The 22129-nt window shown below is 48.5% G+C and overlaps 1 protein-coding gene across 8 annotated transcripts in view; it reads right to left on the bottom strand.

Annotated features, from left to right (window-relative positions):
• The window catches only part of LOC134533294 (large ribosomal subunit protein mL39), a 191545-nt gene that overhangs the window by 101563 nt on the left and 67853 nt on the right, over positions 1–22129 (bottom strand). For all 8 annotated transcript variants that reach the window (XR_010075293.1, XM_063370765.1, XM_063370764.1 and 5 more), the window contains one exon: positions 14731–14792. Coding sequence is in view for 7 of the 8 variants with exons in the window: in XM_063370765.1 (XP_063226835.1) it covers positions 14731–14792 (62 nt within the window). In the remaining variant the exon portion in view is untranslated. The remainder of the gene's footprint in view (positions 1–14730; positions 14793–22129) is intronic.

The raw sequence follows: 22129 nt of genomic DNA, 5'->3' as shown, positions 1-22129 counted from the left end.
TGACCACACACCACACATCTCCCCAGACACCGCTTGCAGCTCGCTCTGACCACACACCAGATATCTCCCCAGACACCGCTCACAGCTCGCTCTGACCACACACCAGATATCTCCCCAGACACCGCTCACAGCTCGCTCTGACCACACACCACATATCTCCCCAGACACCCGTAACAGCTCGCTCTGACCACACACCACACACCAGATATCTCCCCAGACACCGCTCGCAGCTCGCTCTGACCACACACCACACATCTCCCCAGACACCGCTCGCAGCTCGCTCTGACCACACACCACACACCAGATATCTCCCCAGACACCGCTCCAGCTCGCTCTGACCACACACCACACACCAGATATCTCCCCAGACACCGCTCGCAGCTTGCTCTGACCACACACCACACATCTTCCCAGATACCGCTCACAGCTCGCTCTGACCACACACCACACATCTCCCCAGACACCGCTCACAGCTCGCTCTGACCACACACTACACACCAAATATATCCCCAGACACTGCACGCAGCTTGCTCTGACCACACACCACACATCTTCCCAGACACCGCTCACAGCTCGCTCTGACCACACACCACACACCAGATATATCCCCAGACACCGCTCACAGCTCGCTCTGACCACACACCACACACCAGATATATCCCCAGACACTGCACGCAGCTTGCTCTGACCACACACCACACATCTTCCCAGACACTGCACGCTGCTCGCTCTGACCACACACCACACATCTCCCCAGACACCGCTCACAGCTCGCTCTGACCACACACCACACACCAGATATATCCCCAGACACTGCACGCATCTTGCTCTGACCACACACCACACATCTTCCCAGACACCGCTTACAGCTCGCTCTGACCACACACCACACACCAGATATATCCCCAGACACTGCACGCAGCTCGCTCTGACCACACACCACACATCTCCCCAGACACCGCTCACAGCTCGCTCTGACCACACACCACACACCACATATATCCCCAGACACTGCACGCAGCTTGCTCTGACCACACACCACACATCTTCCCAGACACCGCTCACAGCTCGCTCTGACCACACACCACACACCAGATATATCCCCAGACACTGCACGCAGCTCGCTCTGACCACACACCACACATCTTCCCAGACACCGCTCGCAGCTCGCTCTGACCACACACCACACACCAGATATCTCCCCAGACACAAGACGCAGCTCACTCTGACCACACACCACACATCTCCCCAGACACCGCTCACAGCTCGCTCTGACCACACACCACACACCAGATATATCCCCAGACACTGCACGCAGCTCGCTCTGACCACACACCACACATCTCCCCAGACACCGCTCACAGCTCGCTCTGACCACACACCACACACCAGATATATCCCCAGACACTGCACGCAGCTCGCTCTGACCACACACCACACATCTTCCCAGACACCGCTCGCAGCTCGCTCTGACCACACACCACACACCAGATATCTCCCCAGACACCACACGCAGCTCGCTCTGACCACACACCACACATCTCCCCAGACACCGCTCACAGCTCGCTCTGACCACACACCACACACCAGATATATCCCCAGACACTGCACGCAGCTCGCTCTGACCACACACCACACATCTCCCCAGACACCGCTCACAGCTCGCTCTGACCACACACCACACACCAGATATAACCCCAGACACTGCACGCAGCTTGCTCTGACCACACACCACACATCTTCCCAGACACCGCTTGCAGCTCGCTCTGACCACACACCAGATATCTCCCCAGACACAAGACGCAGCTTGCTCTGACCACACACCACACATCTCCCCAGACACCGCTCACAGCTCCCTCTGAGCACACACCACACACCAGATATATCCCCAGACACTGCACGCAGCTCGCTCTGACCACACACCACACATCTTCCCAGACACCGCTTGCAGCTCGCTCTGACCACACACCACACACCAGATATATCCCCAGACACTGCACGCAGCTCGCTCTGACCACACACCAGATATCTCCCTAGACACAAGACGCAGCTCGCTCTGACCACACACCACACATCTCCCCAGACACCGCTCACAGCTCGCTCTGACCACACACCACACACCAGATATATCCCCAGACACTGCACGCAGCTTGCTCTGACCACACACCACACATCTTCCCAGACACCGCTTGCAGCTCGCTCTGACCACACACCACACACCAGATATCTCCCCAGACACAAGACGCAGCTCGCTCTGACCACACACCACACATCTCCCCAGACACCGCTCACAGCTCGCTCTGACCACACACCACACACCAGATATATCCCCAGACACTGCACGCAGCTCGCTCTGACCACACACCACACATCTTCCCAGACACCGCTCGCAGCTCGCACTGACCACACACCACACACCAGATATCTCCCCAGACACCACACGCAGCTCGCTCTGACCACACACCACACATCTCCCCAGACACCGCTCACAGCTCGCTCTGACCACACACCAGATATATCCCCAGACACTGCACGCAGCTCGCTCTGACCACACACCACACATCTCCCCAGACACCGCTCACAGCTCGCTCTGACCACACACCAGATATATCCCCAGACACTGCACGCAGCTCGCTCTGACCACACACCACACATCTCCCCAGACACCGGTAACAGCTCGCTCTGACCACACACCACACACCAGATATCTCCCCAGACACCGCACACAGCTCGCTCTGACCACACACCACACACCAGATATCTCCCCAGACACCGGTAACAGCTCGCTCTGACCACACACCACACACCAGATATCTCCCCAGACACCGCTTGCAGCTCGCTCTGACCACACACCAGATATCTCCCCAGACACCGCTCACAGCTCGCTCTGACCACACACCAGATATCTCCCCAGACACCGCTCACAGCTCGCTCTGACCACACACCACATATCTCCCCAGACACCGCTCACAGCTCGCTCTGACCATACACTACACACCAAATATATCCCCAGACACTGCACGCAGCTTGCTCTGACCACACACCACACATCTTCCCAGACACCGCTCACAGCTCGCTCTGACCACACACCACACACCAGATATATCCCCAGACACCGCTCACAGCTCGCTCTGACCACACACCACACACCAGATATATCCCCAGACACTGCACGCAGCTTGCTCTGACCACACACGACACATCTCCCCAGACACCGCTCACAGCTCGCTCTGACCACACACCACACACCAGATATCTCCCCAGACACCGGTAACAGCTCGCTCTGACCACACACCACACACCAGATATCTCCCCAGACACCGCACGCAGCTCGCTCTGACCACACACCACACATCTTCCCAGACACCGCTCACAGCTCGCTCTGACCACACACCACACACCAGATATATCCCCAGACACTGCACGCAGCTCGCTCTGACCACACACCACACATCTTCCCAGACACCACTCGCAGCTCGCTCTGACCACACACCACACACCAGATATCTCCCCAGACACAAGACGCAGCTCACTCTGACCACACACCACACATCTCCCCAGACACCGCTCACAGCTCGCTCTGACCACACACCACACACCAGATATATCCCCAGACACTGCACGCAGCTCGCTCTGACCACACACCACACATCTCCCCAGACACCGCTCACAGCTCGCTCTGACCACACACCACACACCAGATATATCCCCAGACACTGCACGCAGCTCGCTCTGACCACACACCACACATCTTCCCAGACACCGCTCGCAGCTCGCTCTGACCACACACCACACACCAGATATCTCCCCAGACACCACACGCAGCTCGCTCTGACCACACACCACACATCTCCCCAGACACCGCTCACAGCTCGCTCTGACCACACACCACACACCAGATATATCCCCAGACACTGCACGCAGCTCGCTCTGACCACACACCACACATCTCCCCAGACACCGCTCACAGCTCGCTCTGACCACACACCACACACCAGATATATCCCCAGACACTGCACGCAGCTTGCTCTGACCACACACCACACATCTTCCCAGACACCGCTTGCAGCTCGCTCTGACCACACACCACACACCAGATATCTCCCCAGACACCGCTCGCAGCTCGCTCTGACCACACACCACACATCTTCCCAGACACCGCTTGCAGCTCGCTCTGACCACACACCACACACCAGATATCTCCCCAGACACAAGATGCAGCTTGCTCTGACCACACACCACACATCCTCCCAGACACCGCTCACAGCTCCCTCTGAGCACACACCACACACCAGATATATCCCCAGACACTGCACGCAGCTCGCTCTGACCACACACCACACATCTTCCCAGACACCGCTTGCAGCTCGCTCTGACCACACACCACACACCAGATATCTCCCCAGACACCACACGCAGCTCGCTCTGACCACACACCACACATCTCCCCAGACACCGCTCACAGCTCGCTCTGACCACACACCACACACCAGATATATCCCCAGACACTGCACGCAGCTCGCTCTGACCACACACCACACATCTTCCCAGACACCGCTTGCAGCTCGCTCTGACCACACACCACACACCAGATATCTCCCTAGACACAAGACGCAGCTCGCTCTGACCACACACCACACATCTCCCCAGACACCGCTCACAGCTCGCTCTGACCACACACCACACACCAGATATATCCCCAGACACTGCACGCAGCTTGCTCTGACCACACACCACACATCTTCCCAGACACCGCTTGCAGCTCGCTCTGACCACACACCACACACCAGATATCTCCCCAGACACAAGACGCAGCTCGCTCTGACCACACACCACACATCTCCCCAGACACCGCTCACAGCTCGCTCTGACCACACACCACACACCAGATATATCCCCAGACACTGCACGCTTTCGCTCTGACCACACACCACACATCTCCCCAGACACCGCTCACAGCTCGCTCTGACCACACACCACACACCAGATATATCCCCAGACACTGCACGCAGCTCGCTCTGACCACACACCACACATCTCCCCAGACACCGCTCACAGCTCGCTCTGACCACACACCACACACCAGATATATCCCCAGACACTGCACGCAGCTCGCTCTGACCACACACCACACATCTTCCCAGACACCTCTTGCAGCTCACTCTGACCACACACCACACACCAGATATCTCCCTAGACACAAGACGCAGCTCGCTCTGACCACACACCACACATCTCCCCAGACACCGCTCACAGCTCGCTCTGACCACACACCACACAACAGATATATCCCCAGACAGCGCACGCAGCTCGCTCTGACCACACACCACACATCGTCCCAGACACCGCTTGCAGCTCGCTCTGACCACACACCACACACCAGATATCTCCCCAGACACCACACGCAACTCGCACTGACCACACAACTCCCCAGACACCGCTCACAGCTCGCTCTGACCACACACCACACACCAGATATCTCCCCAGACACCGCTCGCAGCTCGCTCTGACCACACACCTCACACCAGATATATCCCCAGACATCGCACGCAGCTCGCTCTGACCACACACGACACATCTTCCCAGACACCGCTCGCAGCTCGCTCTGACCACACACCACACACCAGATATATCCCCAGACACCGCACGCAGCTCGCTCTGACCACACACCACACATCTTCCCAGACACCGCTTGCAGCTCGCTCTGACCACACACCACACACCAGATATCTCCCCAGACACCGCTCACAGCTCGCTATGACCATACACCACACACCAGATATCTCCCCAGACAATGCACGCAGCTCGCTCTGACCACACACCACACATCTCCCCAGACACCGCTCGCATATCGCTCTGACCACACACGACACATCTTCCCAGACACCGCTTGCAGCTCGCTCTGACCACACACCACACATCTCCCCAGACACCGCTCGCAGCTCGCTCTGACCACACACCACACATCTCCCCAGACACCGCTCGCATATCGCTCTGACCACACACCACACATCTCCCCAGACACCGCTCACAGCTCGCTCTGACCACACACCACACACCAGATATCTCCCCAGACACCGGTAACAGCTCGCTCTGACCACACACCACACACCAGATATCTCCCCAGACACCGCACACAGCTCGCTCTGACCACACACCACACACCAGATATCTCCCCAGACACCGGTAACAGCTCGCTCTGACCACACACCACACACCAGATATCTCCCCAGACACCGCACACAGCTCGCTCTGACCACACACCACACACCAGATATCTCCCCAGACACCGCTCGCATATCGCTCTGACCACACACGACACATCTTCCCAGACACCGCTTGCAGCTCGCTCTGACCACACACCACACATCTCCCCAGACACCGCTCGCAGCTCGCTCTGACCACACACCACACATCTCCCCAGACACCGCTCGCATATCGCTCTGACCACACACGACACATCTCCCCAGACACAGCTCACAGCTCGCTCTGACCACACACCACACACCAGATATCTCCCCAGACACCGGTAACAGCTCGCTCTGACCACACACCACACACCAGATATCTCCCCAGACACCGCTCGCAGCTCGCTCTGACCACACACCTCACATCTCCCCAGACACCGCTCGCATATCGCTCTGACCACACACCACACATCTCCCCAGACACCGCTCACAGCTCGCTCTGACCACACACCACACACCAGATATCTCCCCAGACACCGCACACAGCTCGCTCTGACCACACACCACACACCAGATATCTCCCCAGACACCGGTAACAGCTCGCTCTGACCACACACCACACACCAGATATCTCCCCAGACACCGCACACAGCTCGCTCTGACCACACACCACACACCAGATATCTCCCCAGACACCGGTAACAGCTCGCTCTGACCACACACCACACACCAGATATCTCCCCAGACACCGCTTGCAGCTCGCTCTGACCACACACCAGATATCTCCCCAGACACCGCTCACAGCTCGCTCTGACCACACACCAGATATCTCCCCAGACACCGCTCACAGCTCGCTCTGACCACACACCACATATCTCCCCAGACACCGCTCACAGCTCGCTCTGACCATACACTACACACCAAATATATCCCCAGACACTGCACGCAGCTTGCTCTGACCACACACCACACATCTTCCCAGACACCGCTCACAGCTCGCTCTGACCACACACCACACACCAGATATATCCCCAGACACCGCTCACAGCTCGCTCTGACCACACACCACACACCAGATATATCCCCAGACACTGCACGCAGCTTGCTCTGACCACACACCACACATCTTCCCAGACACTGCACGCTGCTCGCTCTGACCACACACCACACATCTCCCCAGACACCGCTCACAGCTCGCTCTGACCACACACCACACACCAGATATATCCCCAGACACTGCACGCATCTTGCTCTGACCACACACCACACATCTTCCCAGACACCGCTTACAGCTCGCTCTGACCACACACCACACACCAGATATATCCCCAGACACTGCACGCAGCTCGCTCTGACCACACACCACACATCTCCCCAGACACCGCTCACAGCTCGCTCTGACCACACACCACACACCAGATATATCCCCAGACACTGCACGCAGCTCGCTCTGACCACACACCACACATCTTCCCAGACACCGCTTGCAGCTCGCTCTGACCACACACCACACACCAGATATCTCCCTAGACACAAGACGCAGCTCGCTCTGACCACACACCACACATCTCCCCAGACACCGCTCACAGCTCGCTCTGACCACACACCACACACCAGATATATCCCCAGACACTGCACGCAGCTTGCTCTGACCACACACCACACATCTTCCCAGACACCGCTTGCAGCTCGCTCTGACCACACACCACACACCAGATATCTCCCCAGACACAAGACGCAGCTCGCTCTGACCACACACCACACATCTCCCCAGACACCGCTCACAGCTCGCTCTGACCACACACCACACACCAGATATATCCCCAGACACTGCACGCTTTCGCTCTGACCACACACCACACATCTCCCCAGACACCGCTCACAGCTCGCTCTGACCACACACCACACACCAGATATATCCCCAGACACTGCACGCAGCTCGCTCTGACCACACACCACACATCTCCCCAGACACCGCTCACAGCTCGCTCTGACCACACACCACACACCAGATATATCCCCAGACACTGCACGCAGCTCGCTCTGACCACACACCACACATCTTCCCAGACACCTCTTGCAGCTCACTCTGACCACACACCACACACCAGATATCTCCCTAGACACAAGACGCAGCTCGCTCTGACCACACACCACACATCTCCCCAGACACCGCTCACAGCTCGCTCTGACCACACACCACACAACAGATATATCCCCAGACAGCGCACGCAGCTCGCTCTGACCACACACCACACATCGTCCCAGACACCGCTTGCAGCTCGCTCTGACCACACACCACATACCAGATATCTCCCCAGACACCACACGCAACTCGCTCTGACCACACAACTCCCCAGACACCGCTCACAGCTCGCTCTGACCACACACCACACACCAGATATCTCCCCAGACACCGCTCGCAGCTCGCTCTGACCACACACCTCACACCAGATATATCCCCAGACATCGCACGCAGCTCGCTCTGACCACACACCACACATCTTCCCAGACACCGCTTGCAGCTCGCTCTGACCACACACCACACACCAGATATCTCCCCAGACACCGCTCACAGCTCGCTATGACCATACACCACACACCAGATATCTCCCCAGACAATGCACGCAGCTCGCTCTGACCACACACCACACATCTCCCCAGACACCGCTCGCATATCGCTCTGACCACACACGACACATCTTCCCAGACACCGCTTGCAGCTCGCTCTGACCACACACCACACATCTCCCCAGACACCGCTCGCAGCTCGCTCTGACCACACACCACACATCTCCCCAGACACCGCTCGCATATCGCTCTGACCACACACCACACATCTCCCCAGACACCGCTCACAGCTCGCTCTGACCACACACCACACACCAGATATCTCCCCAGACACCGGTAACAGCTCGCTCTGACCACACACCACACACCAGATATCTCCCCAGACACCGCACACAGCTCGCTCTGACCACACACCACACACCAGATATCTCCCCAGACACCGGTAACAGCTCGCTCTGACCACACACCACACACCAGATATCTCCCCAGACACCGCTCGCAGCTCGCTCTGACCACACACCACACATCTCCCCAGACACCGCTTGCAGCTCGCTCTGACCACACACCAGATATCTCCCCAGACACCGCTCACAGCTCGCTCTGACCACACACCAGATATCTCCCCAGACACCGCTCACAGCTCGCTCTGACCACACACCACATATCTCCCCAGACACCCGTAACAGCTCGCTCTGACCACACACCACACACCAGATATCTCCCCAGACACCGCTCGCAGCTCGCTCTGACCACACACCACACATCTCCCCAGACACCGCTCGCAGCTCGCTCTGACCACACACCACACACCAGATATCTCCCCAGACACCGCTCCAGCTCGCTCTGACCACACACCACACACCAGATATCTCCCCAGACACCGCTCGCAGCTTGCTCTGACCACACACCACACATCTTCCCAGATACCGCTCACAGCTCGCTCTGACCACACACCACACACCAGATATATCCCCAGACACTGCACGCAGCTCGCTCTGACCACACACCACACATCTCCCCAGACACCGCTCACAGCTCGCTCTGACCACACACCACACACCAGATATAACCCCAGACACTGCACGCAGCTTGCTCTGACCACACACCACACATCTTCCCAGACACCGCTTGATGCTCGCTCTGACCACACACCAGATATCTCCCCAGACACAAGACGCAGCTTGCTCTGACCACACACCACACATCTCCCCAGACACCGCTCACAGCTCCCTCTGAGCACACACCACACACCAGATATATCCCCAGACACTGCACGCAGCTCGCTCTGACCACACACCACACATCTTCCCAGACACCGCTTGCAGCTCGCTCTGACCACACACCACACACCAGATATATCCCCAGACACTGCACGCAGCTCGCTCTGACCACACACCAGATATCTCCCTAGACACAAGACGCAGCTCGCTCTGACCACACACCACACATCTCCCCAGACACCGCTCACAGCTCGCTCTGACCACACACCACACACCAGATATATCCCCAGACACTGCACGCAGCTTGCTCTGACCACACACCACACATCTTCCCAGACACCGCTTGCAGCTCGCTCTGACCACACACCACACACCAGATATCTCCCCAGACACAAGACGCAGCTCGCTCTGACCACACACCACACATCTCCCCAGACACCGCTCACAGCTCGCTCTGACCACACACCACACACCAGATATATCCCCAGACACTGCACGCAGCTCGCTCTGACCACACACCACACATCTTCCCAGACACCGCTCGCAGCTCGCACTGACCACACACCACACACCAGATATCTCCCCAGACACCACACGCAGCTCGCTCTGACCACACACCACACATCTCCCCAGACACCGCTCACAGCTCGCTCTGACCACACACCAGATATATCCCCAGACACTGCACGCAGCTCGCTCTGACCACACACCACACATCTCCCCAGACACCGCTCACAGCTCGCTCTGACCACACACCACACACCAGATATATCCCCAGACACTGCACGCAGCTCGCTCTGACCACACACCACACATCTTCCCAGACACCGCTTGCAGCTCGCTCTGACCACACACCACACACCAGATATCTCCCTAGACACAAGACGCAGCTCGCTCTGACCACACATCTCCCCAGACACCGCTCACAGCTCGCTCTGACCACACACCACACAACAGATATATCCCCAGACAGCGCACGCAGCTCGCTCTGACCACACACCACACATCGTCCCAGACACCGCTTGCAGCTCGCTCTGACCACACACCACACACCAGATATCTCCCCAGACACCACACGCAGCTCGCTCTGACCACACAACTCCCCAGACACCGCTCACAGCTCGCTCTGACCACACACCACACACCAGATATCTCCCCAGACACCGCTCGCAGCTCGCTCTGACCACACACCAGATATATCCCCAGACATCGCACGCAGCTCGCTCTGACCACACACCACACATCTTCCCAGACACCGCTCGCAGCTCGCTCTGACCACACACCACACACCAGATATATCCCCAGACACCGCACGCAGCTCGCTCTGACCACACACCACACATCTTCCCAGACACCGCTTGCAGCTCGCTCTGACCACACACCACACACCAGATATCTCCCCAGACACCGCTCACAGCTCGCTATTACCATACACCACACACCAGATATCTCCCCAGACAATGCACGCATCTCGCTCTGACCACACACCACACATCTCCCCAGACACCGCTCGCATATCGCTCTGACCACACACGACACATCTTCCCAGACACCGCTTGCAGCTCGCTCTGACCACACACCACACATCTCCCCAGACACCGCTCGCAGCTCGCTCTGATCACACACCACACATCTCCCCAGACACCGCTCGCATATCGCTCTGACCACACACCACACATCTCCCCAGACACCGCTCACAGCTCGCTCTGACCACACACCACACACCAGATATCTCCCCAGACACCGGTAACAGCTCGCTCTGACCACACACCACACACCAGATATCTCCCCAGACACCGCACACAGCTCGCTCTGACCACACACCACACACCAGATATCTCCCCAGACACCGGTAACAGCTCGCTCTGACCACACACCACACACCAGATATCTCCCCAGACACCGCTCGCAGCTCGCTCTGACCACACACCACACATCTCCCCAGACACCGCTCGCAGCTCGCTCTGACCACACACCAGATATCTCCCCAGACACCGCTCGCAGCTCGCTCTGACCACACACCACACATCTCCCCAGACACCGCTCGCAGCTCGCTCTGACCACACACCACACACCAGATATCTCCCCAGACACCGTTCGCAGCTCGCTCTGACCACACACCACACATTTTCCCAGACACCGCTCGCAGCTCGCTCTGACCACACACCACACACCAGATATCTCCCCAGACACCGCTCCAGCTCGCTCTGACCACACACCACACACCAGATATCTCCCCAGACACCGCTCGCAGCTCGCTCTGACCACACACCACACATTTCCCCAGACACCGCTCGCAGCTCGCTCTGACCACACACCACACACCAGATATCTCCCCAGACACCGGTAACAGCTCTCTCTGACCACACACCACACACCAGATATCTCCCCAGACACCGCTCGCAGCTCGCTCTGACCACACACCACACTCCCACCAGTGTCCGTGGTGGCACTTGGGCAGCAGGCATTTACATCTCTGTCTAGCCAAGTCTCACACAGAAACCTAACTATTAACTGATGTAAATTTAGGGCAACAGTGGAAAAAGAAAAAGACCATAATATATTTAAGATAAACACATGTAATCTGAAATATGTGAACACAAACATTGCCGACAAACATAAGAACACGAGAAACACAATATTAAAGCAAATAAAGGTATTGACAACAATCTATACATCCACAGAGATTGTTCATATAAGTACACTTGCCAACATTAACTAATCTGGGTTACCAGTTCCTTGTGAGGTCAATAAGGATGTTTACTTTGTGAGGAAATGGAAGGAACAGCAAATTAGCAGTACCGGTGTGTTGCAACCTACGATTTTGCACAATCATCATTCTTCCTTGTACGGTGTGGACAAATTATTCACATAAACTGCAGTGTCTTCTGCAAGGTCTTTGTTTTAGGTAAATGTATTCCAGTTTTGTGAGGTCCAGCAGCACTCATCTACAGTGCAAGCCTTTAGCGAATACTTGTGCGAGTTTTCATGCCACTGAGGTATGGTGTGCCTTGTGGAACGTTGTTCTAATTTAAATTTTTGGTCCCCTTCTATGTTATTTAATGTGCAATGATTAAATTTTAAACATTCCAAGAAAAATATGAGCAATCACTACTGTCAAAATCTTTGAACAAAAATATGTACAACAGTTTGGACTGTTAATTGCTGCTAACAATGCCAGGTAGTTTCAGTCCACCCAATTTAAAGATTGGTGTTACGTGGGTCATCGAGCAGTTTACCAGCAGACCCTACACTCTACAGGATAACTAAGCAGAGCCATCTCTCCCTCAGCTTTTCATGAGGTTCTTCAGCAGGATTGGGATGTGAGCCTTATCTTGAATCTAGGATTTAGTAATGCTTCTAAGGGTCTTTCTGCCATGGTTTGTCTGGCCGTCCCATGCCCTCCAACTTTCCTTCCCTATCAGTTCTTCCACTGGAGACTGATCACAAGGCAATCATAGAGAAAGTTATGAAAACTTGCTGTGACATACATCAGGTACAATGTAGCTGATCAGGTGCCTTCTAATGCTACGATTAGTGTTAGATCCAAACTTAAGACCACTTTATAAAGTTCCTTATGTAATTGATAAGTTCTTGTCTCCCAATATTGTGTTGTCAAGCCTTGCAAGGTCACCTCTGCAACTTTATAATGCACAAGTGTCACGAATGAAAGCTCCAACTAATCCACTGTGCTGTGCGTGCTTGCTTTGTTGGTTCCTGCTGTGCTTCTGTTTCATGTCCCTTCCCTCCTTGGCCGGCGGTGGGTGGTGTTCCATCGCTCTTACGACGTCCGGTGGTGAAGCCACTCTCTCGTCTCTCCGACAGCGGACCTTGGCAGACCTGCCGTGTGGGCTCCCTGGGAGCTCCTCTGAGGACGTGACTGCTGCTCCAATCTGCGGGTCAAGCCCCTCTCGCTCACTGTCCGACTGTCGGCCCGATCACTCAGCTCTAGGGACGGCTGCTTCCGATGTCATACACACATCAACACTTGTTTTTCCTGGAGACTCTTTTTCAAAAAGTTTACCTTTAACTGTCTACAACAGGAAACTAATTTGTAATGATACATTTTTTTTATATATTTTGATTATACTTTTTAGGTATTTCTATTATGGTGGCAATTAATTAAATCTATGTATGTCATGAACATGATAAATAGCCCCTTGCCTGAGCTTAGCAAAACTTCATATATTTGATTAGTTAGTCCCAGAGCATGATGGCTTTGTTATTGTTTATAACTGAGGCTACTATATATATCACAAATGGTAAGGAATTTGAAAAATACTTAAGTATTATTCATTTTTAAAATGGATAAAATATTTGTTAACTCGAAAATGGTGGAAAAGAAAGGTAAAAATAATTACTGATTATTCTTTCTTCTCTTTCGTTTACACTTTTCACTTTGGTTACCATACAGTTTCGGCCCATAAATATTTTTTTTTTACAGTACAATGTGGGAAAATATTTTGTTTATAGTATTAAATGAAAAGAGACATGAAAGATTTAATTTTATTTTAGCATTTGGAGTATTACTAACCACTGGAATAACAGTTCTTTTATCCTTTCTTCAAGGGTACCATGAAAGTTATAAAAATATAAAATGAGAATTTGGAACTGGAATTAGAAATGAATTAAAAATACTCAACAGAGCCTCAACTCAAAACCCAAACTAGCAGAATTTTGAGGAATCACATACACTAACAGATCAGCAAAAAAAAAAAAAAGTAAAAGCTTGCAAGATTGTAAACACTCACCTCACTGGGTTTCCAATCGTCCAATCCAACATCAACATCATAAACAAAGCTGCCACTTTTAACTGAAACAAGAACAATACTTCACCAAACATTACAAGACTGAGACACAATCAATGTTAAGATATTACAAGTACAAGATTATTTTCCTACCCAAAAAAAATTGTTACATATACATAATAACATGCCTTCAAATGATTTTAATAATAAAGTTTATAAACTGCTTAAATATAAATTCTCTTTCACTGTAAACTACATAATATTGTTAACTATTAGCAGGTAATTTCTCAAAATAATAACATTTTTATGAGTTAAATGTTCTTTTTTTATAACTGTCTCAATTTGGATTTGTACTTTCATTTTCTGTTACAGGTACATTCAAATTCAAACATGCATTCAATGACCTGATAAGTAGGGATAGGAATATTTCGGTGTTTTCAAGAGGCAAAAAGTGGTTCTTTCAAATCAAAAAGTTGGTACTTTCCGACACAAAAATCGGTGTTTTCAAAAAGATGTTTAATGACTTTTACCAGTGATTATAAACAAACGTTTTCTTTATTTTAACATTATATGCACTGCATTAAGTTATCAGAGCACTATTTGCTATAATCCTATAAAATATGTGAAAAGTTAATAACAAAAACAGAAGCTAAGCAATGAAATATCTTATTTACAAAAATTTAATGTCAAAAGCATAATCATTAGCAGGAACAATTTCTTCCAAACTTAGACTTGATTATCGAGGACTAGGTCTCAAAATAAATTTCACTAAACAATTCCAAGTTGTCTTGTTTTAAGCGGTGGCGTTGATGGCTGAGAATATTTTTGTAGTTAGAGAAGAATCTCTCACAGTCTACATTTGCACATGGCAACCAAATTGACTGCAAGGAAGCACGAGCAAAGTCAGAGTTGTTAACTGACACAGCCATAAGAACAGAAACAATGTCAACAGTTGCACTTTCACTCAATTTTTTCTTGACAAGAAACTGTAATTCTTTGTAACCAAGTACTTTACTTTCACCAAGGTTTGCAAACAAAACCAGTTTCTGTAATTTCTTGCTTAGATCAGGTGTTACATTTGTCAGCAAAATTTCTGAAGGATCGAAAACACTTAGTTGCTCATACAAATAATGAGCTGGATCACTTGCCTTTAATTAAATAAGTTTTGTATGAGAATGTGAAGCAGCTCTAGCTAATGCTGATGTAATTTTTGCTTTGGTGACAGTTTTTTCACAAGAGTTCAAAATTACTTTTGTTTCTTGTGGTAAGCTTCCAGTAGAAGAGAGCTGCAGAACTTGCTCCACTTTACGGAGTTCACCAACCAGCAGGTGACTACAAGGGTAATTAGAACCCTCTAGCTGTTGCATCCTTACATGTCTCTTTCACAAAAACTGCCTGAATCTTCACACTTTGAAGATCTCCTGCTGATGCTGTTGCAAAGAATTCTACACCAGCATTGTTGACACCGACTATTTCACTGCTTGTTAGAAACTCAACAACAGCGTCGAAGTTGTCTGCAAGGTAGCACACAGATACGTACCAGGACGACCATCTAGTGAGCACTGGCATAGGAAAAAGTGGGATGCCTTGGCCTGGATACCTCTCATCTAGAAACTGTCGAAACAAATGCTTCCTCTTGCGCGTGTTCAAAAAAGATGATTTCACTTTAGCAACAGTCTGCTGAAGTTCAGGCAAATGTTTGCCAAGCTCATTTATGACTAAGTTGAGCTTATGTGCCCAACATTGGACAACAACAACATTATCAGCCATTATTTCTTTCAAAGTATCAAAACACTTTACCATATACTTTGCCGAATCTGACACCAGAGCTAGAACACTGTCAAAGTCTACATTGTACATTTTCAATGTATCCAAAATTGCCCTCGAACAATTTTTCGCATTGGCAGTTTCAAGCGTATGAACATTTCCAACAATAATTTCAGTCTTGTCTGAGCCTTCTATTATCATGAAGAGAACAACAAAAATGCAGCTGCCTCTAGCGTCAGTTGTTTCATCACAGAGTATTGCTACTTGTTTCCCCTTGATTTTCTCCCTCTGTGTATTCTCTCTTTCTTGTTTCACTGCTGGGAGGTACTTTTCTTTTAAGACTTTAACACATGGGATGTCTTGAGCACCTGCAATAAAACACCTCTATTAGATCCTGTGTTAGCAGCGGTATAACAAAAAGTTTAAATTTTCTAAGATAGCATATTTACCTTGAACCAATTTGTTCATTACAGTAAAAGACAAATAACAGTTAGGACCCTGATTCATTTCTTCCAACCAAACTACAGTCATTAATTTAAGAATGATTAATGAAATATGCTAACCATGAGAGATTACTAAAACAATTTAACCAAAACCAGAATTGCCACAAAATTAATAAGAAATTCCTCACATCATTGTTTGGGGGAAAAAACTACACTATGATAATTTTATTGATTGGGTTCTCACCTTCAATGAACTCATTCATGAATTCTGCCATGTGGGCATTTTCTAATTTGTGCAACGGTATATTTGCTTTCAGAAAGGTTTCTGTAATTCGCTTTCCCAGGTATTCTGCAGTTTTCTTTTTTTTCCCAACACTGCTGAAGCATGTTGCGATTGAAGTTTGTAGTTTGGAACCAACACATCCATCTTGTTCAGCAGCCACGTGCTTGGCCGACTTGAAGTGTTTGTCGACCGAATCCTTCCTTTCCCACGCAACTTGGCAGTTACAAAATTTGCACATTACCGTGCGGCTATCAGTACAATAGAAGCCGTTTTTTTGGTACTGGAATGCCCTGTCTCTAGCACTTAGTTTATTATTTGGCATTTTGTAATCACGTGCAAAATATTCCCGCTACGGTAATAAAATAATCAACTGCATAAAATATATTTACTTCACAAAACTATCTTTACTGAAGTCTATTATTCGGCATTTTTACATACACAATATTTTGGCCACAATAATAAAAACAATAAAAAACACTATACAATACATACTTTTCCACAAAACTAGTTTTACTTAGTCTGTATACACAATACAAATATTTACTTCCGTACCACGAGAGTCAAAGATACTGCAAGAGCAGGAATATCAAGTCGTCGAAAAATATAATTGAATGACTTTGTACGTTCGTAGTCGTGATCAAGGCATTAGTACACTACGCCATCTATATGGAACTGTGTAGTCTTAACTATCGATAGATCACTTACAGACGATACAAAATGGCCGATACACGTGTGCGGTATTCTTCTTAGTTCTTACCATTGTGCGCCGTCTACCTGACTTTTTTAGTCTTTGGGTACATTGTTTATCATCACGTGAGTGCATAAAATTTGTTGATATACTAACGAAACGTAAACGGTAAGATGTTTTAAGCGGGTTAGCGAAATTATATCAGAAATGTGAAAAATTCACGATTTCGGTTGGTTATGATGTTTTTTCGTGCAAACCTAATAATTTCGCGTTTTGGTACTAATTTCGCGCGAATTCGTGAAAAAATCGCGATCACGAAAAATTCCTATCCCTACTGATAAGCTATTAATAGCTTTCTTTCCGCACAAATAAAAGGGAATCTTACCTTTTTACTTCTCTGCCTGTCCACTGATTTAATGCCTCGAGTATTTACTCACGTTAAAACAGTTTCACTGACACTGCAAGTAATTGGATTGTTCCTTCAGAACACCTACAGGAAGACCTCATGCTTAGGCCAACAGTTTGTGAGCAGGAATTAAGAGTAGGAAAGTGTATTAGTATTAGTAAGTGCATTGTTTTTCAAATAGCTTTTTTTTCCCAATGGTTTTGGCAATTTGGTTTTGTACTTGTACGTTTTCTGATTTCATCTCCCATTACATTAAAAAGTGGCATAAATTTTAAGATTTAATGGACTGTATTTCATCAAGTTATAAAATTATAAAGTAGCAGGTAAATGCTCTTGAAAGTCAAGAATCAATTTCTTGATTTCTTGTACATACAGACCTGCTGGATCTTAAAAGTAAAGTAAAATCAAATCAATAATAATATTGAATGAATAAAATAATGAATAAAAGAATAAATGAATCAATGAAAGAATAACTGAAAGATTGAATGAATGAATTAATTAACAAACTAACAAATAATTGAAATAATATGTAATTAAAACATTACAAGAATCAATTAAAGAACAGAATGTTTATAAATATTTTTTTAAATTTAAATATATCTACGTAATTTGGAATATAGTAAATACTTTCCTTATAATTTATTTAATAGAAGAAATGTCTTCACTTAAAACTTATTTATTTACTGTTTACATTGAAACATACCACGATGTACGTTTACTAAAGCAAGTATCCCAGACCCCTCCCGTATAGTCGTGATATTTTCCAACCTGCCGGGGAGGAGCATACGGCTATCAATCAGCATAAATAGAGTATATCTTGGTGTAAGGGTAACTGTGCATTAAGGGATGACCACTAGTCTACTCATATACAAGAGAGATTTCAAGTATCTTTTTAATAGATCCCAACTCATCAAAAGGGAGGTATATAAAATTAAGATATACATAAGTATTCCATGAATACAAAAGTTTACAACAAGCTAAACAGTACAATATTGAGTAGAGCGTGACCGTAGTCGTCAAACCGTGTCTCTTACAATATGTGTTCGCTACACGGGCGAGAAGTCTTATATGTCAAACAGTACTACCTTAAGGTTAACATTGAATACTTAATTCTACTCCTAACTTCGTACACGCGCGTGTGGGGCGTATAATTTAGTTCGGTTATACAACAGTGGTTACAGACTTTAAAGTACATACGTAAATATTACTAGTGTCACAGAAACGTGTCTTTAATTACTTCTAACAACGTATATATTGGAACAGTGTTTCTGCAGGGGTTGGGCGCATCGCGCACATTTTCAATAGTGAGCCTAAGCAGACAATATAAGGAAGCGAGGTACGTGCAAAATGTAGTGCAAAATGTACATATCCTCCTAAGACGGGAGCGGGCCGGATTCCCGGCCATGGGCGGCGCCGAGGACAAGAACTAGTATAAATGAAAAAAGAAAAATTTAGAATTTTGAACGTGGCGGCCAAACGTAAGCGAAGGGGAATTCAAGCCACTACACACCAACACTCACCCACCCATGACCGGTGACCGGACGCACCACCCGCGACAAACTATTCGCACTAGAACTATATACTATCTAAGAACGAGGCGAGCGCGCCCAGCCCCTTTATACTCTAAGGAAATTAGTCCGGCGTAAGAACACACACATGCATAGTTACAAGCGACAAGCAAAATCCTTCCGCGCACCACAAGCGCCTAGAGAGGGGACACGTTGACGTCAACACTGGAGGGAGAAAAGGAGGGGTAATACTCCGCTCAAGGGACGGCGCACTCACAGGTGAAAGAAAACAAAAAAAGACATCACGTAATTAATAAGATGTGACGGAAGCAGTGCGCCTCAGCACACTGCAACATTACTTCCTGTTTAATGTGATAAAAAAAAGTTAGAATGTAGAGTAGTTAAAAATACTGATAAAAATAAAGATTATACAGGTTTTTTTAAAAATAGTACATATTTGATTTCTTCACATTTCTAGTTTTACTAAGTTTTGGAAGGTAATGTGAACCACAGAATAATTTTGAGACAGATATATGAGAAAGTTGTACATACTTATAGGTAGGGCCAATGAAAAATGGTAAATAAAAAAGGCCCATTTCAGTGAATAAAAAGAGTTATTTCGGTGCAAAATTTCGGTGAAAAAAAAAATTGTTTAGTTAGAAAAAATAACTATTTCGTCATTTTAATTTTATACACATGTATATGTTTGATGGAATAATTGCTTTATTTGGTCAAATTTTATCAAAAACATTGTTTTGAAGTACATGCACATCTAAAATTTAGCACGCTGCATTTGTAATTAAAATTCTCAAGATTACATACAAAAAAAATCGGAAACTGATCAGAAACATTAGTGTCTCAAGTCCATTTTGACTATCTCTGAAAATCAGCTATTATATATTTCCTGCAAACTAGTCCCCACCAAAACACTGTACTTATTCAACATTACAGAGTATTGTTTTTTTTATTTGTTTACGTTTTTCACCGCCTCAACTGCGTGTGCGGTATTTGTTCATGTATATGTTGGCACTCTTGGCCGGCATTTATTTTTGTGCATTGCCGTGACAACTACGAAAATAAATAGTCGCCTCGGCTAGGACGCCCATATACAACAATTAGCATTTTGACAGTTATGATTTGATTGGCTAATATGGAAGTGACGCTATTTTTCTGGACTGCGTTTGGCCGATTCAGAGAAAGGAACAAAGATTGAGTTAAGGCCTATCGACGATTGCGTCACCAGACGCATTTGCGGTCGGCAAAATAATGTAATTTTTGCCGTTTTATGGCCTATTACGTCTCGTAGGAACGTATGCGACGACGGAGACTGAGTAGGCGTACGTCTGGATGTAATAATTTTCATTCGTGAAATATATGGTTCTAGAGTAACTTGACGCTTAGTTCCAGAGTTCCAGTGCGATGCTCGAAATTTACAGTAGTGTTTTTCACATGTGTATTTTATTTTCCAATCGACTTGCACATTACAGAACTTGCACATCATGATGCCTTTTTCTTTACTGAACACGTAAAATCCTTTGTCATCATATTCTTTAGCTCTTTTGAAAACACAACTTTCGGCATTTTATATGTTTATCCAGTGACCATGGTAATATGACCAAAATGACACAAAAACTTTAACGGAAAACGATCATAGATGCGGAAGAGAGACATATTGCATCCACTCGGAAATAAAGAACTTAAACTCGACAGACACACACTCGTGAAAACAAAATCATAGAACATTTCGACACTCGTAACTACCAACGCCATCTGTGATTTGTCCACCAGTAGCTAAGTGATAATGTTTATTGCTACACTCTACTCTATGGGTGCTAGAGAAAAACAAAAGCAAAGATGGCGTCTCACATATAACCTCTTGGAATAATAAACGTTTTGTGCAGGTTCCAGAATGTTTCAACGTGATTTTTCGCGATAAAAAATGTTAATTTCGCGCGAATATCGCGATTTCGTCATATTTCGTGAAAAACTACGGATTTCGCGCATCACAGCAAATTTCGTTAAAACGAAATGCAGTATATTAACGTCTTATCACTACCAAGTAAGGTTATTTGTATTACACTTCATGTGCAAGTAATTTTTTTTAAATTTCGCGATTTCGTCATTAACGAAATTTGACTACCCCTACTTATAGGTGAGTGTTAATGTAAAGAATTTATGTAGGAATTTTGATTGTTTTATTTCTTGTAATAAAGATACCACCCTGATAAAAATTCCTACATTCTCAACATCTGTAAAAGACAAAACACTTGGCAGCATTTACCTGAAACAGGGATTCACCCTGCTAAC

The sequence above is a fragment of the Bacillus rossius genome, chromosome 6, assembly GCF_032445375.1.
Source record: "Bacillus rossius redtenbacheri isolate Brsri chromosome 6, Brsri_v3, whole genome shotgun sequence".
Taxonomy (NCBI): domain Eukaryota; kingdom Metazoa; phylum Arthropoda; class Insecta; order Phasmatodea; family Bacillidae; genus Bacillus; species Bacillus rossius.
Note: the sequence above shows the minus strand (reverse complement) of the source record. Positions and strands in the feature narration are given on the sequence as shown.